General features: G+C 36.5%; 1 protein-coding gene across 5 annotated transcripts in view; it reads right to left on the bottom strand.

Moving 5' to 3' along the window:
• The window catches only part of WDFY3 (WD repeat and FYVE domain containing 3), a 316,077-nt gene that overhangs the window by 77,125 nt on the left and 218,708 nt on the right, over positions 1-20,244 (bottom strand). For all 5 annotated transcript variants that reach the window (XM_033214193.1, XM_033214191.1, XM_033214194.1 and 2 more), the window contains 6 exons: positions 15,551-15,671; positions 15,109-15,326; positions 10,044-10,279; positions 8,402-8,536; positions 6,830-7,009; positions 4,644-4,877 (listed from right to left, as the gene is read on the bottom strand). In XM_033214193.1, coding sequence (XP_033070084.1) covers positions 4,644-4,877; positions 6,830-7,009; positions 8,402-8,536; positions 10,044-10,279; positions 15,109-15,326; positions 15,551-15,671 — 1,124 coding nt within the window. The remainder of the gene's footprint in view (positions 1-4,643; positions 4,878-6,829; positions 7,010-8,401; positions 8,537-10,043; positions 10,280-15,108; positions 15,327-15,550; positions 15,672-20,244) is intronic.

The raw sequence follows: 20,244 nt of genomic DNA, 5'->3' as shown, positions 1-20,244 counted from the left end.
CTGGACTACTGTTTTGTGCCAGACACAGGGCTTATATAGGGCTTATATATATACATTATCTCATACAGTCAGGAAAATACCCTTGAAATAGATACTAATGATTTTAGAAATAAGTTAACTGAGGCTTCGCGAGAGTAAGTCACTTGGTCAAGTCACGTCTAGGATTCAAATCTCAGTTTCTGTGAAGCCAAAGCCCATGGCTTCACCAGTTACATCATACTCTCCCCACTCTACTAAAATCTCCTTATGAAAGTTAAAAGCACAAGAACAAATCTGCAGAGTGTGGGCTACAATCTCTTCATCACTTTTTTAGATAAGACTGGTTGGCCCACCAGACAACCAGAATGAAGGCAGCCAGTCAACATATCCATCTTTAAACAATCAGAATCCTTTTCGAGGTCTTGGGGATACTACTCAGAATCTTTGTGTCCCACACACAGGCCAGACAGCCTGTACACGTCTGCTGCCCATGGGTAAACAGCACAGTCACTATGGAAGGCGAGCCTTTGGAATTCTGTCCTGTTTCTGTAATGGGCTGGAAGGCTTTAAAGATAGGATTTTGAGTCTCCTGATTCTGACTGTAGTCTGCCTGTTGACTAATTTTTCCTCTCTGAGTTATTCTGTGGTGCTCTTTGCCCACTTGGCCATTGTTTTTTGCTTGTATCCCTGTAGTTCCTCAGGGTGGGTTTCACTCTGATGTATGACAATGGGGAGCTCTTGCAGAAGATGGTTGGAATAGAGTCCAGTGAACTCCTCAGACCACAGCAAGGTGCTTATGGTGTCAGAGAAGTGTTGGCCATATACCCTCCCAAATCTCATCTTGAATTGTAGCTCCCATAATCCCCACAAGTCCTGGGAGGGACACAGTGGAAGGTAATTAAATCATGGGGGTGGTTACGCTCATGCTGTTCTTGTGATACTGAGTGAGTTCTCATGAGACTTGATGGTTTTATAAGGGGGTATATCCCCACTTCACTCTGCACTTCTCCTTGCTGCCACAATGTGAAGATGGACGTGTTCGCTTCCCCTTCTGCCATGATTGTAAGTTTCCTGAGGCCTCCCCAGCCATGCTGAATTATGAGTCAATTAAACCTCTTTCCTTTAAAAATTACCCAGTCTCAGGTATATCTTTATTAGCAGTGTGAAGTTGGACTAACAGACACTGCAAGTCAGCACCCTCTCGGTTTCATTATCTTTACCTCCAGATATACACAAATCTGTTTGAGCTGTTCACATGCACTTTCTTCCCATTGCCACAGTATTTATTTATAGCAAATTCATTTGGCTCTCCAGGAGAAGTCTGGTGGTGACAGCAGAGGTTACTGATAAACAGGAGCTAGGAAAAGAGTCTCCAGGCACCCCTATAGAAGACGACACAGGCCACTTAGTCAATTTTTTGAGTATGTTTAAGTGTCGGGCACTGTGTTATGAGTATTAAATCTTATTTAGTTTTCACAATAATTCTCAGAGAGAGGTTCCACTTTTATATCATTTTACAGATATGTAAATTGTATAGATGTGAAGATAACTGAACTTGGTCAAGGTCACACAGGTATATCCAGCACACATATAATTCCTCAAAATACTTTTTGCTGGGTGATGTACATATATTTAACCCTCACAGTAATCTTGTAAGAGGGATGGTAAATAGTATCATTCTCTAGAGAATGAATTTAGCTTGGGAAGATGAACATGCTTATACAATAAACAACAGGGCCAGAATTTAAACCCAGGCACTTCTTACTCTCAAACTTATGCTCTAGCTTTCTGCCACACCACACCACTTCCCTTGTATTTGGCCTCAGTCACACTAAAGCCAGTCTCTATGAGTGGGAATCTCCTATTTGTATGCTAATGAATTTTACTGCTAATGAGGATAATTTTACATGTTCTTTTGTAGATATAATCAAGTAAGTAGATACTTTTAAAATGAAATTCTAACACTCATAAGACTGAACATGCTCTGGTTCACGTTTACTGGACTCAGATGTTCAAGCCCCTTCCTTCACAAAGGTAAATGGTAAATATATAAGATAATTCTCTCTCTCTCTTTTTTTTTTTGAGACAGGGTCTCACTCTGACACCTAGGCTGGAATGCACTGGAATGCAGTAGTGTAATCATGGCTCACTGCAACTTTGAACTCCTGGGCTCAAGCGATCCTTCCACCTTAGCCTCCAGTAGGTAGGATATAGGCACGCACCACAACACTGGCTATGGCTAATTTTTTTGTAAAGATGGGATTTCACCTGTTGCCCAGGTTGGTCTTGAACTCCTGGCCTTAAGAAATCCTCCTGCTTTGACCTCCGAAAGAAAGGGTTGGGATTACAGGCATGAGCCACCATGCTCAACCTAATTTTCTTCTTGAATCTCTTCATGGATAAAGACTTCATAATTTTCAAAATCATAGGTTTATAATTAATTGTTACACCATTGGAAGACATAGAATGTTAATATTTCATTAATATAAAAATTTTTTGTATATGTATTCTGCATATGTATATTAAAGATCCTCAAAATATTTAAAAGCAAATTTCTATGTTTTTTATTAGATGGTATCCTATCTTCCTGTTTGGGAATTTCCAGGGATGAATAGTTAAATGATTCAAAAATACAGTAAGCCTTACTTGATGTCATTGGCAGGTTCCTGGCAACTGCAACTTTAAGCGAAACAATGTATAGCAGGTCTTCAGATAACATCGTTTCCTTCAACATAGTTTTATTATAAGGTTGATGAGGAAAAAAATTTAGTTTTGCTACACATCATTTTGCTTAAAGCTGCAGCTACCAAGAACCTATCAATGACATTAAGCGAGGACTTACTGTACTGACAGAATATACCAAGTCTCTGTGCTAACTGTTGTCAGAGATGAAGGAATACATGAAAGTTGGTCTCTAAGTAGTTTATAATTTATCTGGAAACTTCAATCCTGACACCCCCTGCTTTTCCCTGAACTATAATTCTACTCCCTTGTATAATGAAGCACTATTCTACTGTAAGGCAAATTCATGCCCACAACGAAGAGAACCTTACTTCAAGGTTAATACATGTTATTATATATCAAATTTTTCCTACTAAAAAAAATAGAAAACAAAAATAAAGGGCAATTATACAATTTATATATGGTTAATTAATTAGCTATTCAGGTTCCAGAAGCTTGAAAATGCTGTCACTGGATATTTCCAGCCATTCCATATCTTTCATGTATGTATTTTCCTTTTTTGATCAGTTATGCTTTCTTGCACACTTCTCTTCTGGCCTTTATCCTATTATTTTCTGATAAACTATTTCACTTTTTCACAAAATGCTTCACATTTTTACCATATACAGTGAGGTACTGGTCATCTCTCTTCTTAGAGCTTTTTAAAGTTCCCAAAGGGGAGAAGTTCCATTGGGCCTGCTTTTTAATTCTACCACATGCATTAGTGAGGAAACCAATTATTCTCCTGCCATTATTAAACACTGTCATCCTGGTTAAATGCTTAGCATAACTGGTACCCTAATTACATTAGTGATTTTTAAAAAATTGACCAAATTGAGATATTTTCACATGAATAAGATAAACATGTGGTTTTCAGGTTGCTATTTATAAGTTAACTGTACTAGCCACTAGAGGGCGCACACACACACAAAAAAAATCTCAGGTTCAGCTGTCAAACGGCTGAGAGAGATAGTGGAAGTTCCTCAGACAGAAAAGCAGTCTTCTCCACAGATCTACTCTTTCACAAAACATATTATTTTGAGAGCCCCTGGCATGGACTGTTTGACCTTATTTACATGAATTGGTCAAAAGAATATTAATGTATATGCAACTAATTATACGGTATTAAATTTTCTCTCTGTGATATCTTCAGGCTTTTCTAGGTAAACATTTTTTAATATTTTTCTGGGATAGCTAATTTCTAGAGCCAGCAATGAGGTCACTTAAAGGCTTAGAGCTACTCTCATTTTCTGATGCATCAGTTGATTCATATCAATTGTCAGGAGAATGGGCAGGCAGGCAACCTAGAAGTTTGCTGCCTTGGGGAATTTAATAAGTGCATCCTGGGCACCTATTCTGTACAATGCACCATGTCTTAAGCTGCACAGGACACTGACAACAGTAACACCTGGCAATGATAGGTAAGATAAATTGATGTAGGAAGTTATAAGGTAAGAAGACAATGCCACTAGGCACTGTTAATGTCCAGGGAAGGGATTGGCACACTATGGCCTGTGGGCCAAATAGAGCCTGTGCTGTTTCTGTAGATAAAGTTTTATCAGAACGCTGCCATGCTCATTCTCTTATGTACTGTCCATGGCTGCTTTCTAGCTACAACAACGTAGCTGAACAGTTGTGACAGAGACTGTAGGCTCACAAGCTTAAAATATTTACTATTTGGCTTTTTACAGAAGTTTGCCAGCTCCTAGAGAAAGGATGATAAAGGACTGAATCAGAGACATCCTTGAGGGAAGGAAAAGAAGAACAAATTGATAGGGTCTAAAGCACATGTGGGATTAAGAACTTTGCACAGCCTATAACATGTTCTGCCTACACATAAACAAGAGGAATTAGAAATCTTTGGGATAGAACTTGCTTGGTTACTAATGTTCTAATTTAAAAAGTAATGCAAAAGAGATATAAATGCGTTTCTTTTTCTTTACCTCCAACAAAAGATCAATTAGTGGAGTTTGCTTGCTGGCAGGGGTGAGACAGAGGTTGTCTATGATTAAGACTCGCATGAAGTCAAAAACGAACTTTTTAGCCGGGTGATTGGTCAGATATGTCTTGGTGCCCACATTGCAGTACTCTGATTGGCTCCTGTTCATCCCTGTGTCTGCTGCAAATGCTTTAAACTCTTCTGCTGGAGATCCAACTTCATCATCAAGGTCAGTCACCTAGTAAAATCAGTGGAAAGATACGGTAATCACATTAGACCCTGACATTTCTACCTCTGTGTTTCCTAAAAATAAAACTGTAGCAGCAGTGTTTTCCACCTATTAAGCTGTTCAGCACATTATCTCACTCTGCTTTACTCGACCCTTCCTTTCAAGGTAGTAATCTGGCACCATATGTCATGGTTATGCAACATATGGTGTTTCTGACTGACCACTAACAACATATCACCTTCATGTTGAATTATATGTCTACTGCAGCTAACTGCACTTAAAATATATGGAATAAAATGAGGATAACTATGTTTCCATATTTGAACTCTACCCCTACTGTGAAGTCAAATGTCACAGAATTTCAGATAAAAATCTGGCATAACGGTAACTATGTAAGGGCTGATCCATTTTTTATAGGTTAAAAAAAAAAAATTTTAAAAAACCAACAATACTAGTACCAATTTTGAAACCAAGTGACAGAGAGAGAGAGACTAGCAAAGAAATTATAAGACGCTGATGGCCAGACGCAGTGGCTCACGCCTGTAATCCCAGTACTTTGGGAGGCCGGCGCGGGCGGATCACCTGAGATCAGGAGTTCGAGACTAGCCTGGCCAACACGGCGAAACCCCATCTCTATTAAAAACACAGAAAAATTGGCTGGGCATAGTGGTCCATGCCTGTAATCTCAGCTACTCAGGAGGCTGAGGCAGGAGAATTGCTTGAATTTGGGACGCAGAGGTTGCAGTGAGCCGAGATCATGCCACCATTGCACTCCAGTTGGGATGACAAGAGCGAAAGCCTTTCTCAAAAAAAAAAAAAAAAAAAAAAAGATGCTGACAGGGAAAAGACATTGATATTATTCAAGGTCTTTTTTTTTTTTTTTAACCCAAAAATAAGGATTCTAAACATTATAAACAAGCCAGGGTATTAAGGTCATGTGTCATATTTGTCCTTCTCCTAAAAATCCCCACCATTTTAAAATAAGTACCGTACCTTTATACATGGAGAAAAATTAGTATAAAGAAGGTCATCTACCCCAGGTTCTAGAGTACATGGTGGAAATAAGAAGAAAAATCATGAAATTTTGAAGTACTACGGAGGAATAACTATCTTTTGGGTGTGTTTTATCTATTTATTTTTAAACCTGTTTTATGTTTACAGTTTATTAGCTAATCAACATCAACGTGTAGAAGTGATAAGTACAAGCCCCTGCAATATGGTTTTGTGTAAACTACAGTAGTTCATTTGTTTTGAAGTCATCAGTATTTACGTCAACTGAACTATTAGTTACTGTAATGAACAGTATTTAGACTCTAGGTTATGAAACTATCCATCAAGGCCTCTGGAAAAATGTAGTTCAGTGAATTTCCACGTGAATATATTTTCAAAGCAGGAAACAAGGCAGCATATGAAGATGTGATATTGTACATGCTAACACAATTTTTGGGCTTATTTTAAAGGACAAAAGAGTATCTATACAAAATATGCAAAATAAAAGTTTAATGAAAAAAGAAAAGTCAGGCGGAAGAAAGGACCAACACTTGCTTTTACCCCTATAATTTATTTGTAAAAGTTAAATCCAGCAAATACCTACTTCCTAAAATAAAAAATAAATAAATTTGGTCAGACTAGAGTTATCTTAATGGAAAAGAACATTTTATAACTACACAGCTGGCATCATGTAAAATAAGAAATGAATCAACTACTTGAAAAGGGAAATTACTAACAAGGGACTTACAAGAATATGGTGAATGAGAAAAGGAAGTAGAGTTCACTGTGATTTTAGGAGAAAGCAGAAGGAAACTGTGGGGAGCTGGGGACACCAGACAATAATGCAAGAGGTGATGTATAAAGTTATGAAACTGTAACTTGTTCAGAAGCTTAAAAGATTGTCAAAAAAAATCTGCTAACCATTGAAACAGACTAATTCCAGTTCTGACATTTTCCTCCCCCTTTCCTACCATCTCTGAGTAAGGGCGAATATTGAAGGGGAAGACCGTGGCTGCTAATGCACACAGGAAGTCAGGGCTCATCCACATGGAGGCAAGGTCTGGGACATTGTGATACAAATATCTGAAGAACTGCATTAGGGTCACAGGATATTCTCGGAGCCAAGATCCCTCTTCTTCTGATTGCCAAGGCTGTTATGGGGACATGAGAGGAAACACTATGTTAGAGTAATTGACACTGCTATAAATTATTTTAAAAATCTACTATTCAGTATTCTTATGAAACTGGATATATTGATGGTCCAGAACTCTATAAAGCACACATATGAGCAAACACACATGCAAATAAATTTAGAAACTAGCTTAAAAAAAATCCCCTTAGAAACTGATGGGATCATTGTCTAATCGTTGGATTACTCACAGGTCTGCTAACCATTATCAGTGGTTTTGATTATTCATTATTATTACCATGAGCGTTGGTGGTACCAAAGTAGCTGTATTACCATCAATGTTGCCCCATCGTGCATCACGCTAGGAAGTTAGGAGTAAGATAAAAGGTGGGGAAATTACTTCGCCTTTCTGAGCCTCACTCTTAAGCATTATGCAATACAACAATGATGATGATTAAAGAAAAAAACACGAATACTGTATATTTGAACAATGTATATCTTCTGATATCTGCCCAGAGAGTATCTTTTAAAAAACTTTTCTTATGTTTTTGTAGTTGTTTATGAATAGGCACCAAAATAAGACTCCTAAAACATTCTAAATTAGTACATCTAATGGTAATGTTCTGTTCTTAGATGATACCACAATAGTTTTGACTGAAATTAGATTTGTCAGGTACATGTAATTCAAGGAGTCAAGTTAATATTTCCTGTTACAACACAATCCTAAATTGTACAAACAAATCTGGTCATTATTCACCATATTCCTGTCAGATCGATAGGAACATCAATTTTGTCTTTTACTCTTTCAATTCTTCATCTCTAAGTTAGACATAATTAGAGCAGAAGAAAAGCAAAAACAAAATCTAATGAAACTTGTATTGTAAACATTTCTGACCTCTAAAAGAAAGTGACTTTAAAATGTGAAATATTATGTAATATTGTAATTGTAATAACATACACTACAAATATATATTCATTATATATGTATTCATTATTATATATTTTATTACATTAATAAGTTAATACTTATGAAGCACTTATTATGTATCAGGCATGTTTATAAGTACTTTGTGTGTATACACTATCATATTAATTCCTCACTAATACCCTAAGAGATGCATTCTATTAGTGCCGGCATTTTAAACACCAGGAAACTGAGGCACATAACTGAGGATAACAGATCGGAAGTACCACAGGTGAGATTTTAACCCAGGTAGGGCTTCAGAGTCCATGGTCTTAACAACTACACAGTGTGTTCTTACATTAGACATAACTTTGTCTAACATAAGAGTCTGAAGTTCCAGAGATCATGCAGTAAATAAGTAGTTATGTTACCAAAAAATTCCTCTATTTACAAAAAAGGATCCCAGGCAGGAGGAACTCTCAATAGGCCTGGGTATCTGAGTGAACTTACTGAATTCAGCATGCTGCGGAGCATTCCCAATAATAAAAAAACAGCTTCTGTGCACACGTTATGGATAGAAGAGACCACAGTTCCGCTGGAGGCAGGAACTCCGAAGATAAATGTCCAGATGGAATCCAAGTCAAACTGCAGAGGTGAAAGTGAGCAAATATTAGCCACCACTAATTTTTCAGTAGAGACCCTCATAAGTTCTAATAGTCTAAAATTTCTTTGAAACTAGTTTTTTGTTGTTTTTAAAAGTAACCAATGATATAGACATAAAGAACTAGTACCCTTCCATCCTACATTTTAAAACTCATTTTTATAGATATAAAAAAATTGAACACTATGGATTATTCTGCATCCTGCCTTAGGTATCTATGTTAAAAACACTGCTTTCTACTTTTTTCCTAAAGAATATAAGAATAAAACACACATTAATTAGCCAAGAGATAAAATTATAGAACCAATAAATTTAAGCAAGATCTTTTAAACAAAGCACATTAAGCTCACTTCTTTCCCATTCTCAGCAATATTTTAATTTTAGATTACTTACAGATAAGATCTGATAAAATAAAAATTGAGACTTATTAATAGCAGGTTTATAAATAAACTTTATGACTATGGTACCATGGATATTTAAAAACTGCATAACCAATACAACTGCGCTAAGCATGAATCTGTATCTTGATTTAATCTAAGGGCACAGACTCAAGTGTTTACACTTAAAAGATTTTGTCAACTACTAGACTTGATTTGAATAGCATTTGGCATTAGGATGGAAGCATAGTTGAATCTAAAAGCTAAATTCCTAAGTCTTTGCAGTACCACAAACATAAGCTATATATAGACATCTTTAATAGTCTTCAATTAGGAGTCAACTAAAGTCTTACTGTTTTCCTGATGTTGATAATATCTATCATTAAGTAATTTTTTTTTCCCTAATCAGAATTTGCACTGAGAATCCTGTCACACCCACTTGAGGAGTGATATTTAATTTATGGTATATAAGCCCCTCCTTTCATTTTTAATTCTGCAGAAATAAATCACATAACAGGCTGGGCACAGTGGCTCATGCCTGTAATCCCAGCACTTTGGGAGGCTGAGGCAGGTGGATCACCTGAGGTCAGGAGTTCAAGACCAGCTAGGCCAACATCGTAAGACCCCGTCTCTACTAAAAATACAAAAATTAGCTCAGTGGGGTGGCGCCTGACTGTAGTTTCAGCTACTCAGGAGGCTGAGGTGGGAGAATCGCTTGAACTCAGGAGGTGAAATTTTCAGTCAGCTGAGATCACGCCACTGCACTTCAGCCTGGGTGACAGAATAAGACTCTGTCTCACAAATAAAATAAAATAAAATACAATAACATAAATCATTTAACAAAACAGTTCTTTATATCACCATTAAATACCATACAGAGTCTTTATGCATATATAATATACAGAGCAATCATATAGGAAAAAAATGTAAATAGGGACAAAGGACTTTTTGGGAAAATTTTCTGTGGTATTTTCAAATTTTTCTGTCCCAAATCAAACCTTAAATGTGGGGAAAGTGATGGAATTGACAGTTGGTTTTACAGTGATTATCCATTATCCTACGGTGATTCTTTGGAATACATAATTTCACGCGCCCCTTGCTAGGTAATTCCTACCTGGCAACCCTGCTTACTCCGGCAGCTGATGACAGGCACACTGACCTGCAGGTTCTCAGGCAGCTCACTAACTGGCTGCTGCAGAAACAATGCCATGAGGAGAAAATAGAGGGCAGGGACATTAGTGTGTTTAGGAAGGAATGACTGAAGGACTGGAAAACCAGGAAAATGACAAGCATCTCGGTTAATCTCCCTGACTGTCGATCTCCCACCAGCACTTCTGCCCACATTGAATCCTAAGAGAAGAGGAAATACAACAGTAAGTGCAAAATTAGCAACTGATAAACATGCTGCATTAACAAAGGAGAAAGCAATTCAGTATGTGTTAACATTTCTATCCAGAACATTCATATTACTATAGGCAATTAAGTATTCAATTGCTGAATTAATCTTCAGTCAAAAGTTTGACTTTACCATTTGTTTGACTTGAGCAAGCCTGTCTATTAGGATATAGGTTTTAAAACACAGTTGAGACAATAGATACAAGGAGTTTGAAAATCCTTCTTAAGGTGCTATAAATTCTACTTATTAAATGAAAGACCTCAGAGGAGCTCTAGTGTTCTTGTAGTTCCCTAAGAAAAAAGTGAAATCCAAAATACAGCCAAAATTTAGAATGCTACAAAAATATAACTTAAAAATATCCTTGTTATAATACATTTTTATTTTTCTGAGACACAGTTTTGCAGTGTTGCCCAGGCTGGAGTGCAATGCCATGATCTTGGCTCACTAAATCTCCACCTCCTGGGTTCAAAGCAATCCTCCTGCCTCAGCCTCCTGAGTAGCTGGGACTACAAGCATCACCAGCTAATTTTTGTAACTTGTTATAACATAGTTAATATATTTCATTTGTCCTGAAAATCATGAAAAACTAGCTAACCTTAAATTACCTATGAATTTAGAGATAAGACTAAATGAGTAAGTAAAACAATCTTTACTCACAACATCATCTGTAATCTGTTAGAAAGCTGCTGGGCAGTGGGATGGCAAATCCAAGCCTGTTGTGGCTGCAGCTATCCACTGGCTGAGCTTAATATCCGGAAATCCCTCTAGAAACCCAGCTTTTAAAGGAGATGGTCAGTTCTTACTAATATAGCTTATGGCAGCAGTGTTTCTATCAATCTTGTTTCCTCTGTTTTATAATGAAATTCAGGATACACCCTAAACATCTGGTTCACCCCACACCTAGGGAAGTACTCATTACACAGTGAATGTTGGTCAAATTTTCAACGGTAACTTTTGCAAATAGCAACCAATAGATGAAGAATTGATTTCAGTCTGAAGCAATTTGTATTTCAAATAGATATTTGCATTTGTTATTTATTCTTTAAGAGATGAGCATTCACTCTGTTGCCCAGGCTGGAGTACAGTGGCGTGATCGTAGCTCACTTAACCTCAAACTCCTGGACTCAAAGGATCCTCCCGTCTCAGCCTCACCAGCAGCTAGGACTACAGGGACATGCGACCATGCCTGGCTGATTAAAAAATTTTTTTTGTAGAGACAGGGTCTTGCTATGTTGCTCAGGCTGGTCTCAAACTCCTAGCTTTAGGTGATCCTCCCGCCTTGGCCTCCCAAAGCACTAAGATTACAGGCATGAGTGACTGCACTCAGCATAGATAGCCATATTTTTTTCAACTTATTTTTTTCTAGAATGCTGCAAAGTACATATTACAATGACTGTTTTACATAATAAAGGAAAATTTTATGTCTATGTTGCTTTTAAAATATTTTATCCTAACCAATTCCTCAGTGTGACATGAATTAACTTCCAAAGTATGCTCTTCTAGTTAATAAAAAATTATATAGCAATTCAACAAGCTCTTTCCTATATCATTCCTTAATCACAATGAATATGTGAAGTAAAAATTACTATTATCATTTTTACAACAGAGAAAACATGATTTGTTCAAAGTCACAATGTGGCATAAGTGGCAGTACTATGCTATGAAAACGAATTTCTCCATTTTAGAGTCTCTAAAATTATTATTTTCTTTGCCCTTATTAATGAAACTGCCACATTTCTGAAAGATTGGCTTAATTAGAAGATCATGCTGATTTTTCTTTATAGTAAATTCTAAATAAAATTATAAGAATAAACAATGTTTTGAGCTCTAAAAAATCAAAAGACATCTCAGCTACTCAGGAGGCTGAGATGGGAGGATTGCTTGAGCCCAGGAGTTTAAGTCTAGCCTGGACCACATAACAAGATCCAATCTCTAAAACATGAAAAAATTTTAAAAAATGAAAAAGAAACCAAAAGACATGAAGTGGTATTTTATACATTAAATAGGGAAATAGATTTTGATTACACTGCAAGTCCTAAAAAAAGGACAAAACTGGCATTATCATTTTCCTCTCTGAAGTCTCACATTATTTTTCCCTATAATTAATCTTAAGGAATATTTAATATACTACAATTAAGCATTTAATTTAGATACAAGTTTCAGCTACATGAAAGATTTTTATGGCAGCCATAAAAAAGAATGAGTTCATGTTCTTTGCAGGGACATGGACGAAGCTGGAAACCATCATCCTCAGCAAACTAACACAGGAACAGAAAACCAAACACCGCATGTTCTCACTCATAACTGGGAGCTGAACACTGAGAACACATGGACACAGGGAGGTGAAGATCACATACCGGGCCTGTCATGGGGTGGGGGTTAAGGGGAGGGAGAGCATTAGGACAAATACCTAATGCATGTGGGGCTTAAAACCTAGATGACGGGTTGATAGGTGCAGCAAACCACCATGGCACATACATACAAATGTAACAAACCTGCGTGTTCTGCACATGTATCCCAGAACTTAAAGTAAAATAAAAAAAATATATTTTTATAAAGAAAAATTTGACAAAAACCAATAAATGTGAATAAAAAAGTTAAAAAAAAAATAGGTTGCTATTCCATCAAGGAGAAATGAGCTGATATGTACACCTGTTTATATACACAAAAATGTGTATGTCTCAGATAGATATTCAGGGAAAATTAAGTTAAGAGGGGTCAAATTGAAATTAAATTTAAATTGAATACCTAGATTTCTTCTTTGAAATAGGAGCAGCATATGCATGCTCACGCAAGTACCAATGAAGGACCAAAAGATTCTAATGCATGAAATCAGGTAGGTCAGATACAGTGAAAGTGATGCAGGACAGAAAAAGCACAGGACTAAGAAAAGACAGATTCTTAGACAGTATTACTGCCTCGCAAACTAACCTTATGTAGTTAACAGTCTTAATTTCCTAATTAGAGAAATTAATCCTTACTTTGTATTCATTAGGCTTATTTTCTAGAAAATAAAACTTATACGCGATAAAATATATGCCTGTCTCCAGAATCTTGAAGGACAAATGAGATTATATATGTGAAATAATTTTTCAAACCACAAAGTACTATTATAAATCTCAGGCGTGATTACTCCTGCTGCTGTTGGCCTTCCAAATAACCATTGCTGTCAATTAGCATTTAAACCTTGCATATTCAACAGAACTCACATTCAGTTGTGCCTTTCATTATTTATTCTCCAGTAGGTATTATTAAGGCCAATAAACGAAACTTCTTACTACCAAAGTGTTCAAAACAATTATATCTGTAGATTAAATCCTTCCCCAGAGTTCATGTAAAATAGTGATATATTTTTTGAGCACAAAAGTACCTATGATGATCATTTAAACTGTATATTATAAACCAGACAATTTTCTTTAGAAATCATTTCACAGTGACATGGAAATGATACTACTTTTCCTTTATCACATACAAAGTTTCTTCAGACCTTCTTCATATATGAAATAACAATATAATAGTGCTATGTTGAAAGATCTGTCTTCCTATGGCCGGGCACCGTGGCTCACGCCTGTAATCCCAGCACTTTAGGAGGCGGAGGCGGGTAGATCACGAGGTCAGGAGATCGAGACCATTCTGGCTAACACGGTGAAACCCTGTCTCTACTAAAAAAAAAAAAAAAAAAAAAAAAAAAAATTAGTCAGGCGTGGTGGCAGGTGCCTGTAGTCCCAGCTACTCAGGAGGCTGAGGTAGAAGAATGGCACGAACCCGGGAGGTGGAGCTTGCAGTGAGCCAAGATTGCACCAATGCACTCCAGCCTGGGTGACAGAGCGAGACTCTGTCTCAAAATAAAAAAAAAAAAAGAAAGATCTGTCTCCTATCATTTGCTTTCATGTTTGAATTAGTAGTAAAGGCAGCACCTAGACACTGATACTTACACTTGTTTTCTATAAATAAATTACATATTAAATTCTAATCCCTATTTTTCCCATTGGACCAAGGTAAACAGATATTCTCAATATAAGCTTCTTAAGATCAGATATACAAAAATTAGACACGATTTACAAGGTAATGTTACATGACAAATGTATATCTAAAATTATTTAAGAACTGAATGACTTTGCCTTTCAATATAAACACTACCTTCAAATATATATTTTCCAAAGTAATATTACTAATATAAATGGAAACATATGAGTTCAAATAAATCTAGCATAGGAAACTGCAATTTTCTAACATTAGGTAAATGCTCAGTTATAGGCTGAAAATAGCTATTGTACTAGTGAGCTTATATCCTTGTGTGGCAATATAACATAAATGTTAAAAGCATAGGCTTTGGAACTGAATAAAATGAATTTGGTTTTCTAATCTGTAAAATAGATATGATAGTATTTGTACCTCACAGAGTGATGAAATGTTATTACCTGGCAAGTGTTTAGGAACTGGCACACAGTAAGTACTCAAAATAAATATTTATTATTATTATTAATTTAGTTCTACTGATAATTTGCTAATTATTTACTTACAGATCAGTAAGGCCTATATTACAAAAAGATCCTGAAGAATTCCCTGAGTTTTCAAATCTTAGTGTCTTATCTGTCTTCAGTTTGATTTGCCACTTAAAAGGCCTAATTTGAAATCTTCTAAGATCTTCATTCTATCATTAATTAAAATTAATATCTCCTTAATGGTGATCAAACTGCAGAGGATAAGTTTACATAAAATTTAAAAATAAAACAAAACACACCAGCTCATTTTCAAGCAGCTGACTAGAAAAGTCTCATACCTAATACAGTTCCAATCTTATTAGTTAAGACAGAATCTGTCTGTTCAAGCCATCCTCCACCACTGAGTCCTTCTTTAAACTTGATGAGAATAGACTGATTACTTAGTAGGACAACAAGAATCCTCATGGCTGCTGTAACTGTGGTGGAATGTAAGTGTTCCTCCATAAACATCATGATCCAGTCAAAACCCAGTGTCTTCACCAGTTCTTCACAAGCTCTATTCAAAGAGAGATGGATTTAAAAAACAAAAAACAAAATTACTTTCAGAAATTAGGATTTCAAATCAAAAAGGAAAACGAAGACTGAGTTTCATTCTTGAGATACTATAAACTTCAGGGTTAAAAAAATCTATTTAAAGTCAATGGCAATTCCTTCTTTTGCCTAACATGAATTAACTAGTAGTAGCAACTGGTATAATAACTTTTAAAAATATTTACTTACTGCAAATTAATGCTTGTCTTTTCTTTAGATGTATAAATTAGTTTTAGCAAGATATCCAGAAGTCTATTCCTCAAAAGTATAAGATTAGCAGATACAAGACCTCCAAACTCCTCTTCAGTTCCTTAAATAAAAATAAATACATTAAATCTCCCTAGTAGATAAGTTAAAAGAAAATATACAACATAGTTCTTGGAAAGTTTACTGAAAAATGTATCTTTTAGAAAACATTTTCTCCAGGACTGCTTTTCACCAACATGGACAAGAAAAAGGGTCAGTTAAATATTTCTCTGTAGAACTCTGAAAATTGTTCATTTACATTTGACATTTCCTAAACTAGTGATAATAAGGCTGTGAGATCTTTTTTACGTTACATTAATATTCCCCTTGCCTTCCCAATAGGGGGAAAGTCATCAAATGAGGACCCTGTGAATAAAAATAATAATCACTACTGACTCTCAACCTCTCAAATCCTTAAATTTTAGTTTCTTTTTTGAAAGACTCAGTTAAATCTACCAGATTTAAAAAGTGAAAATTCTTATTCAGTAAATGTAATAACATAAAGAAAAGTTAGATTGGCCGGGTGCGGTGGCTCAAGCCTGTAATCCCAGCACTTTGGGAGGCCGAGACGGGCGGATCACGAGGTCAGGAGATCGAGACCCTCCTGGCTAATACGGTGAAACCCCGTCTCTACTAAAAACTACAAAAAACTAGCCGGGCGAGGTGGCGGCGCCTGTAGTCCCAGCTACTCGGGAGGCTGAGGCGAGAGAATGGCGTAAACCCGGGAGGCGGAGCTTGCAGTGAGCTGAGATCCGGCCACAGCACTCCAGCCTGGGTGACAGAGCGAGACTCCGTCACAAAAAAAAAAAAAAAAAAAAAAAAAGAAAAGTTAGAATTGAATAGCGCAGAAGAAAGGCAAAGGCACACAAACACATAAAAGAGAAATTAGAAAAGAAAGGAAGTAACGGAGCTCAGACGTTCTCAGATAGTACTGCAAGTACACAGAATTGGGCATCGACAACCCAGCGTTCTAGCCCCAGCTCTACTCCAGCAGAGCTATGTGTTACTGAGTCACAGACCTCACAGAGGCGCACCTTTTAATGCACTTTGCAGATACTGCCTTTCTTACAAATTAAAGGGTTGTGGCAACTATACATACAGCGAGTCCAATCAGGCCATTTTTTTTCAAAAGCATGTGCTCACTTCATGTCTCTGTCTTATTTTGGTAATTCTTACAATGTTTCAAACTTTTTCATTATTATAATATCTGTTACAGTGATCTGTGATCTTTGATGTTGCTATCATAATTGTTTACAAGTGCCACAAACTGTACTCTTATAAGACAGTGAACTTAATCAAAAAATGTGTGTTTTGACAGCTCCAACTGGCCATTTCCCCATCTCTCTCATTCTTCTCAGGCTTCCCTATTCCCTGAGACATAATAGTATCAAAATTAGACTAATTAATAACCCTACAATGGCACCTAGACGTTCAAGTGAAAGGAAGAGTCATATATCTCTCACTTTAAATCAAAAGCAAGAAATGATTAAGTTTCAGAGAGGAAGGCATGTTGAAAGATGACACAAGCTCAAAGCTGGCCTCTTGTGCTAAAAAGTTAGCTAAGTTGTGAATACAAAGAAAAAACTCTTGAAGAAAACTGAAAGTGCTACTCCACTGAACACATGATGATTAAAAAAAAAAAAAAGTGAAACAGCCTATTGCTGATAGAAAGTTTTACTGGTCTAGATAGACGACTAAATCATCTACAATAGTCCCTTAAGCTAAAACATAATCCTGAGCAAAGCCTGAACTCTCTTCAACTCTATAACTCTATGAAGGCTGAGAGAGCTGAGAAAGCCTCAGAAGCAAAGTTGGGGGCCAGGTGCACTGGCTCATGACTGTAACAAAACATGAGGGAGGCTGAGGTGGGAGAATCTCTTGAGTCCAGGTGTTTGAGACCAACCTGGGCAACACAGTTGGACCCTGTCTCTAAAAAAATGAAGAAATGAACTGGGCATGCTAGAACACACCTATAGTTCCAGGTACTCAAAAGGCTGATGTGTGAGGATCGCTGGAGCCCAGGAGGTTGAGGCTGCAGTGAGCCATGATTGTGCCACTGCACTCCAGCATGGGTGACAAAGTGAGACCCTGTCTCAAAAACAAACAGACAAAAAGAAAAAACAAAGAAAAGCTGGAACTAGAAGAGGTTTAACGAAAGAAGCCATCTCCCTAACAAATGTGAAAGATGAAGCAGCAAATGCTGATATAGAAGCTGCAGGAAGTTATACAGAAGATGTAGTAAAATAATTAATGAACAAGACTACACTAAACAGCAGATTTCTCCAACAGTCTTCTCAATAGATTTTTGCCAACAGCTTCCTATTGGAAGAAGATGCCATGTAGGACTTTCATGGCTAGGGGGGATAAGTCAATATCTGGCTTTAAAGCTCCAAAGAACAGAGCTGACTCTCTTGTTAGAGGCTAACGCAGCTGGTGACTTTAAGTGGAAGCCAATGCTCATTCATCATCTTGAAAATCCTAGGGCCCTAAGAATAAAGCTCAGTCTACTCTGCCTGTGCTCGCTAAATGAAATAACAGAGTCTGGATGACAGCACATCTGCTTACAGTACGATTTACTGAATATTTTAAGCCCACTGTTCGGACCTACTGCTCAGAAATAAAGGTTCCTTTCAAAATACTACCAGCTCATTGACAATGCACCTAGCCATCCAAGAGCTCTGATGGAGATGTACAAAAACGTTAATGTTGCTTTCATGCCTGCTAATACAATATCCATTCTGCAGCCTATGAATCAAGCAGTAATTTTGACTTCAAATTAATTTCAAAGTTTTATTATTTAAGAAATACATTTCTTAAGACTATAGCTGCCATAGACAGTGATTTATCTGATGGATCTGGGCAAAGTAAAGTAAATCTTTTGGATAAAATTCACCATTTTAGATGCCATTAAGAATATTCATGATTCATGGGAAGAGGTCAAAATATAAACATTAACAGGAGTTTGGAAGAAGTTGATTCCAACCCTTATGGATGACTTTGAGGGGTTCAAGACTTCAGTGGAAGAAGTAACTGCAGATGTGGTAGAAACAGCAAGAGAACTAGAATAAGATGTGAAGCCTAAAGATGTGACTGAATTACTGCATTCTCATGACATAACTTTAACAGATGAGGAGCTGCTTCTTATGGATGAGCAAAGAAAGTGGTTTCTTGAGATGGAATCTACTTCTGGTCAAAATGCTTTGAACATTGTTCAAATAACAACAAATGACTTAGAATATTACATAAACTTAATTGATATAGCAGTGACAGTTTTTGAAACGATTGACTCCCATTTTTAAAGAAGTTCTACCATAGGTAAAATGCCATCAAACAGTACTGCATGCTACACAGAAAACTTCTGTGAAAGGAACAGTCCATTGTTATAACAAACTATGTTGTCTTTTTTTGCTTTTATTATTATTTTTAATTGACATATAATTGTATACATTCATGGGGAACAGTATGATATTTTAATACATGTGTACTATGTGTAATGACCAAAGCAGAATAATTAGCCTGTCCATCACCTGAAACCATTGTTGTCTTATTTTAAGAAATTGCCACAGCCACCTCAACCTTCAGCAACCACCACCCTGGCCAATCAGCAGCCAACAATATCAAGACAACACCCTCCGTCAGCAAAAATTATGATTTGCTGAAGGCTCAGATGATTGTTAGCATTTTTTAGCAATAAAAAAATTTTAAGTTGAGTTATATATTTTTTTTAAGAAACAATGCTACTGCACATATAGCAGACTACAGTATAGTGTAAACATAACTTTTATAGCACTGGGAAGCCAAAAAATTTATGTGACTTACTTTATTGTGATGTTAGCTTCATTTGCAGTGGTGTGGAACTAAACCTGCAATATTTCTGAGGTATTCCTATACTTTCCTTCTTTCTAGAACTAAGGTTCAGGCTAAAGTTTCAGGGTTATATATTTCTACTTGTTTGGGGCAATGTACCTTTAAACTGCCCTTTAAAATGCTAACTTAGTACCTTAATCATTATGGGTACTTCAAGCTACCAAAAAGAACCCAAGATCCTCCCTCTTTTAAGAAGACAGAGACTGGTAATTGTCTTATCAAAAGAATATCACAAAACTTACATTACTCTAAGAGCTACTTCCTTTACATTTTCCTACAATAAAGTAATAATCTACCCAGAAATTTAAAATTTTATCTTTTATGTCTCCTTTTCTTACTGCCAGTTTTCATTTTTTAGAACATTATATTATACTCAATAAAGTCTTCAGTGCATATCAAATAAATAATAAATGTCATATACTAACAAGACTAGCAATTTGCTTCTGACTTTATTATTTCAAACGACAATAAGCTGATGATGAGAATATCAGTCTAATCAACTTGGCATATAGAAAGAAAAATTTACTAATTTATACATCCCTACTTCAATGTTCTATATGAAAGAAAAATTTACAACACTAGTACGGTTATTGAATTCAATGGACAACAAATAAATATGGAAATCAGAGAAATATTTTTCCCACTTTTTTTTGTCTGTTTTTGGAGACAGAATCTCACTCTGTCACCCAGGTTGAAGTGCAGTGACACAATTACAGTTCACTATAGCCTCAACCTCCTCAGGCTCCAGTGATCCTCCCACTGCAGCCTTC

The sequence above is a fragment of the Trachypithecus francoisi genome, unplaced genomic scaffold (genome assembly GCF_009764315.1).
Source record: "Trachypithecus francoisi isolate TF-2019V2 unplaced genomic scaffold, Tfra_2.0 Lachesis_group1, whole genome shotgun sequence".
NCBI lineage: Eukaryota > Metazoa > Chordata > Mammalia > Primates > Cercopithecidae > Trachypithecus > Trachypithecus francoisi.
The sequence above is the reverse complement of the archived record's forward strand: the minus strand, read 5'-3'. Positions and strand labels throughout refer to the sequence as shown.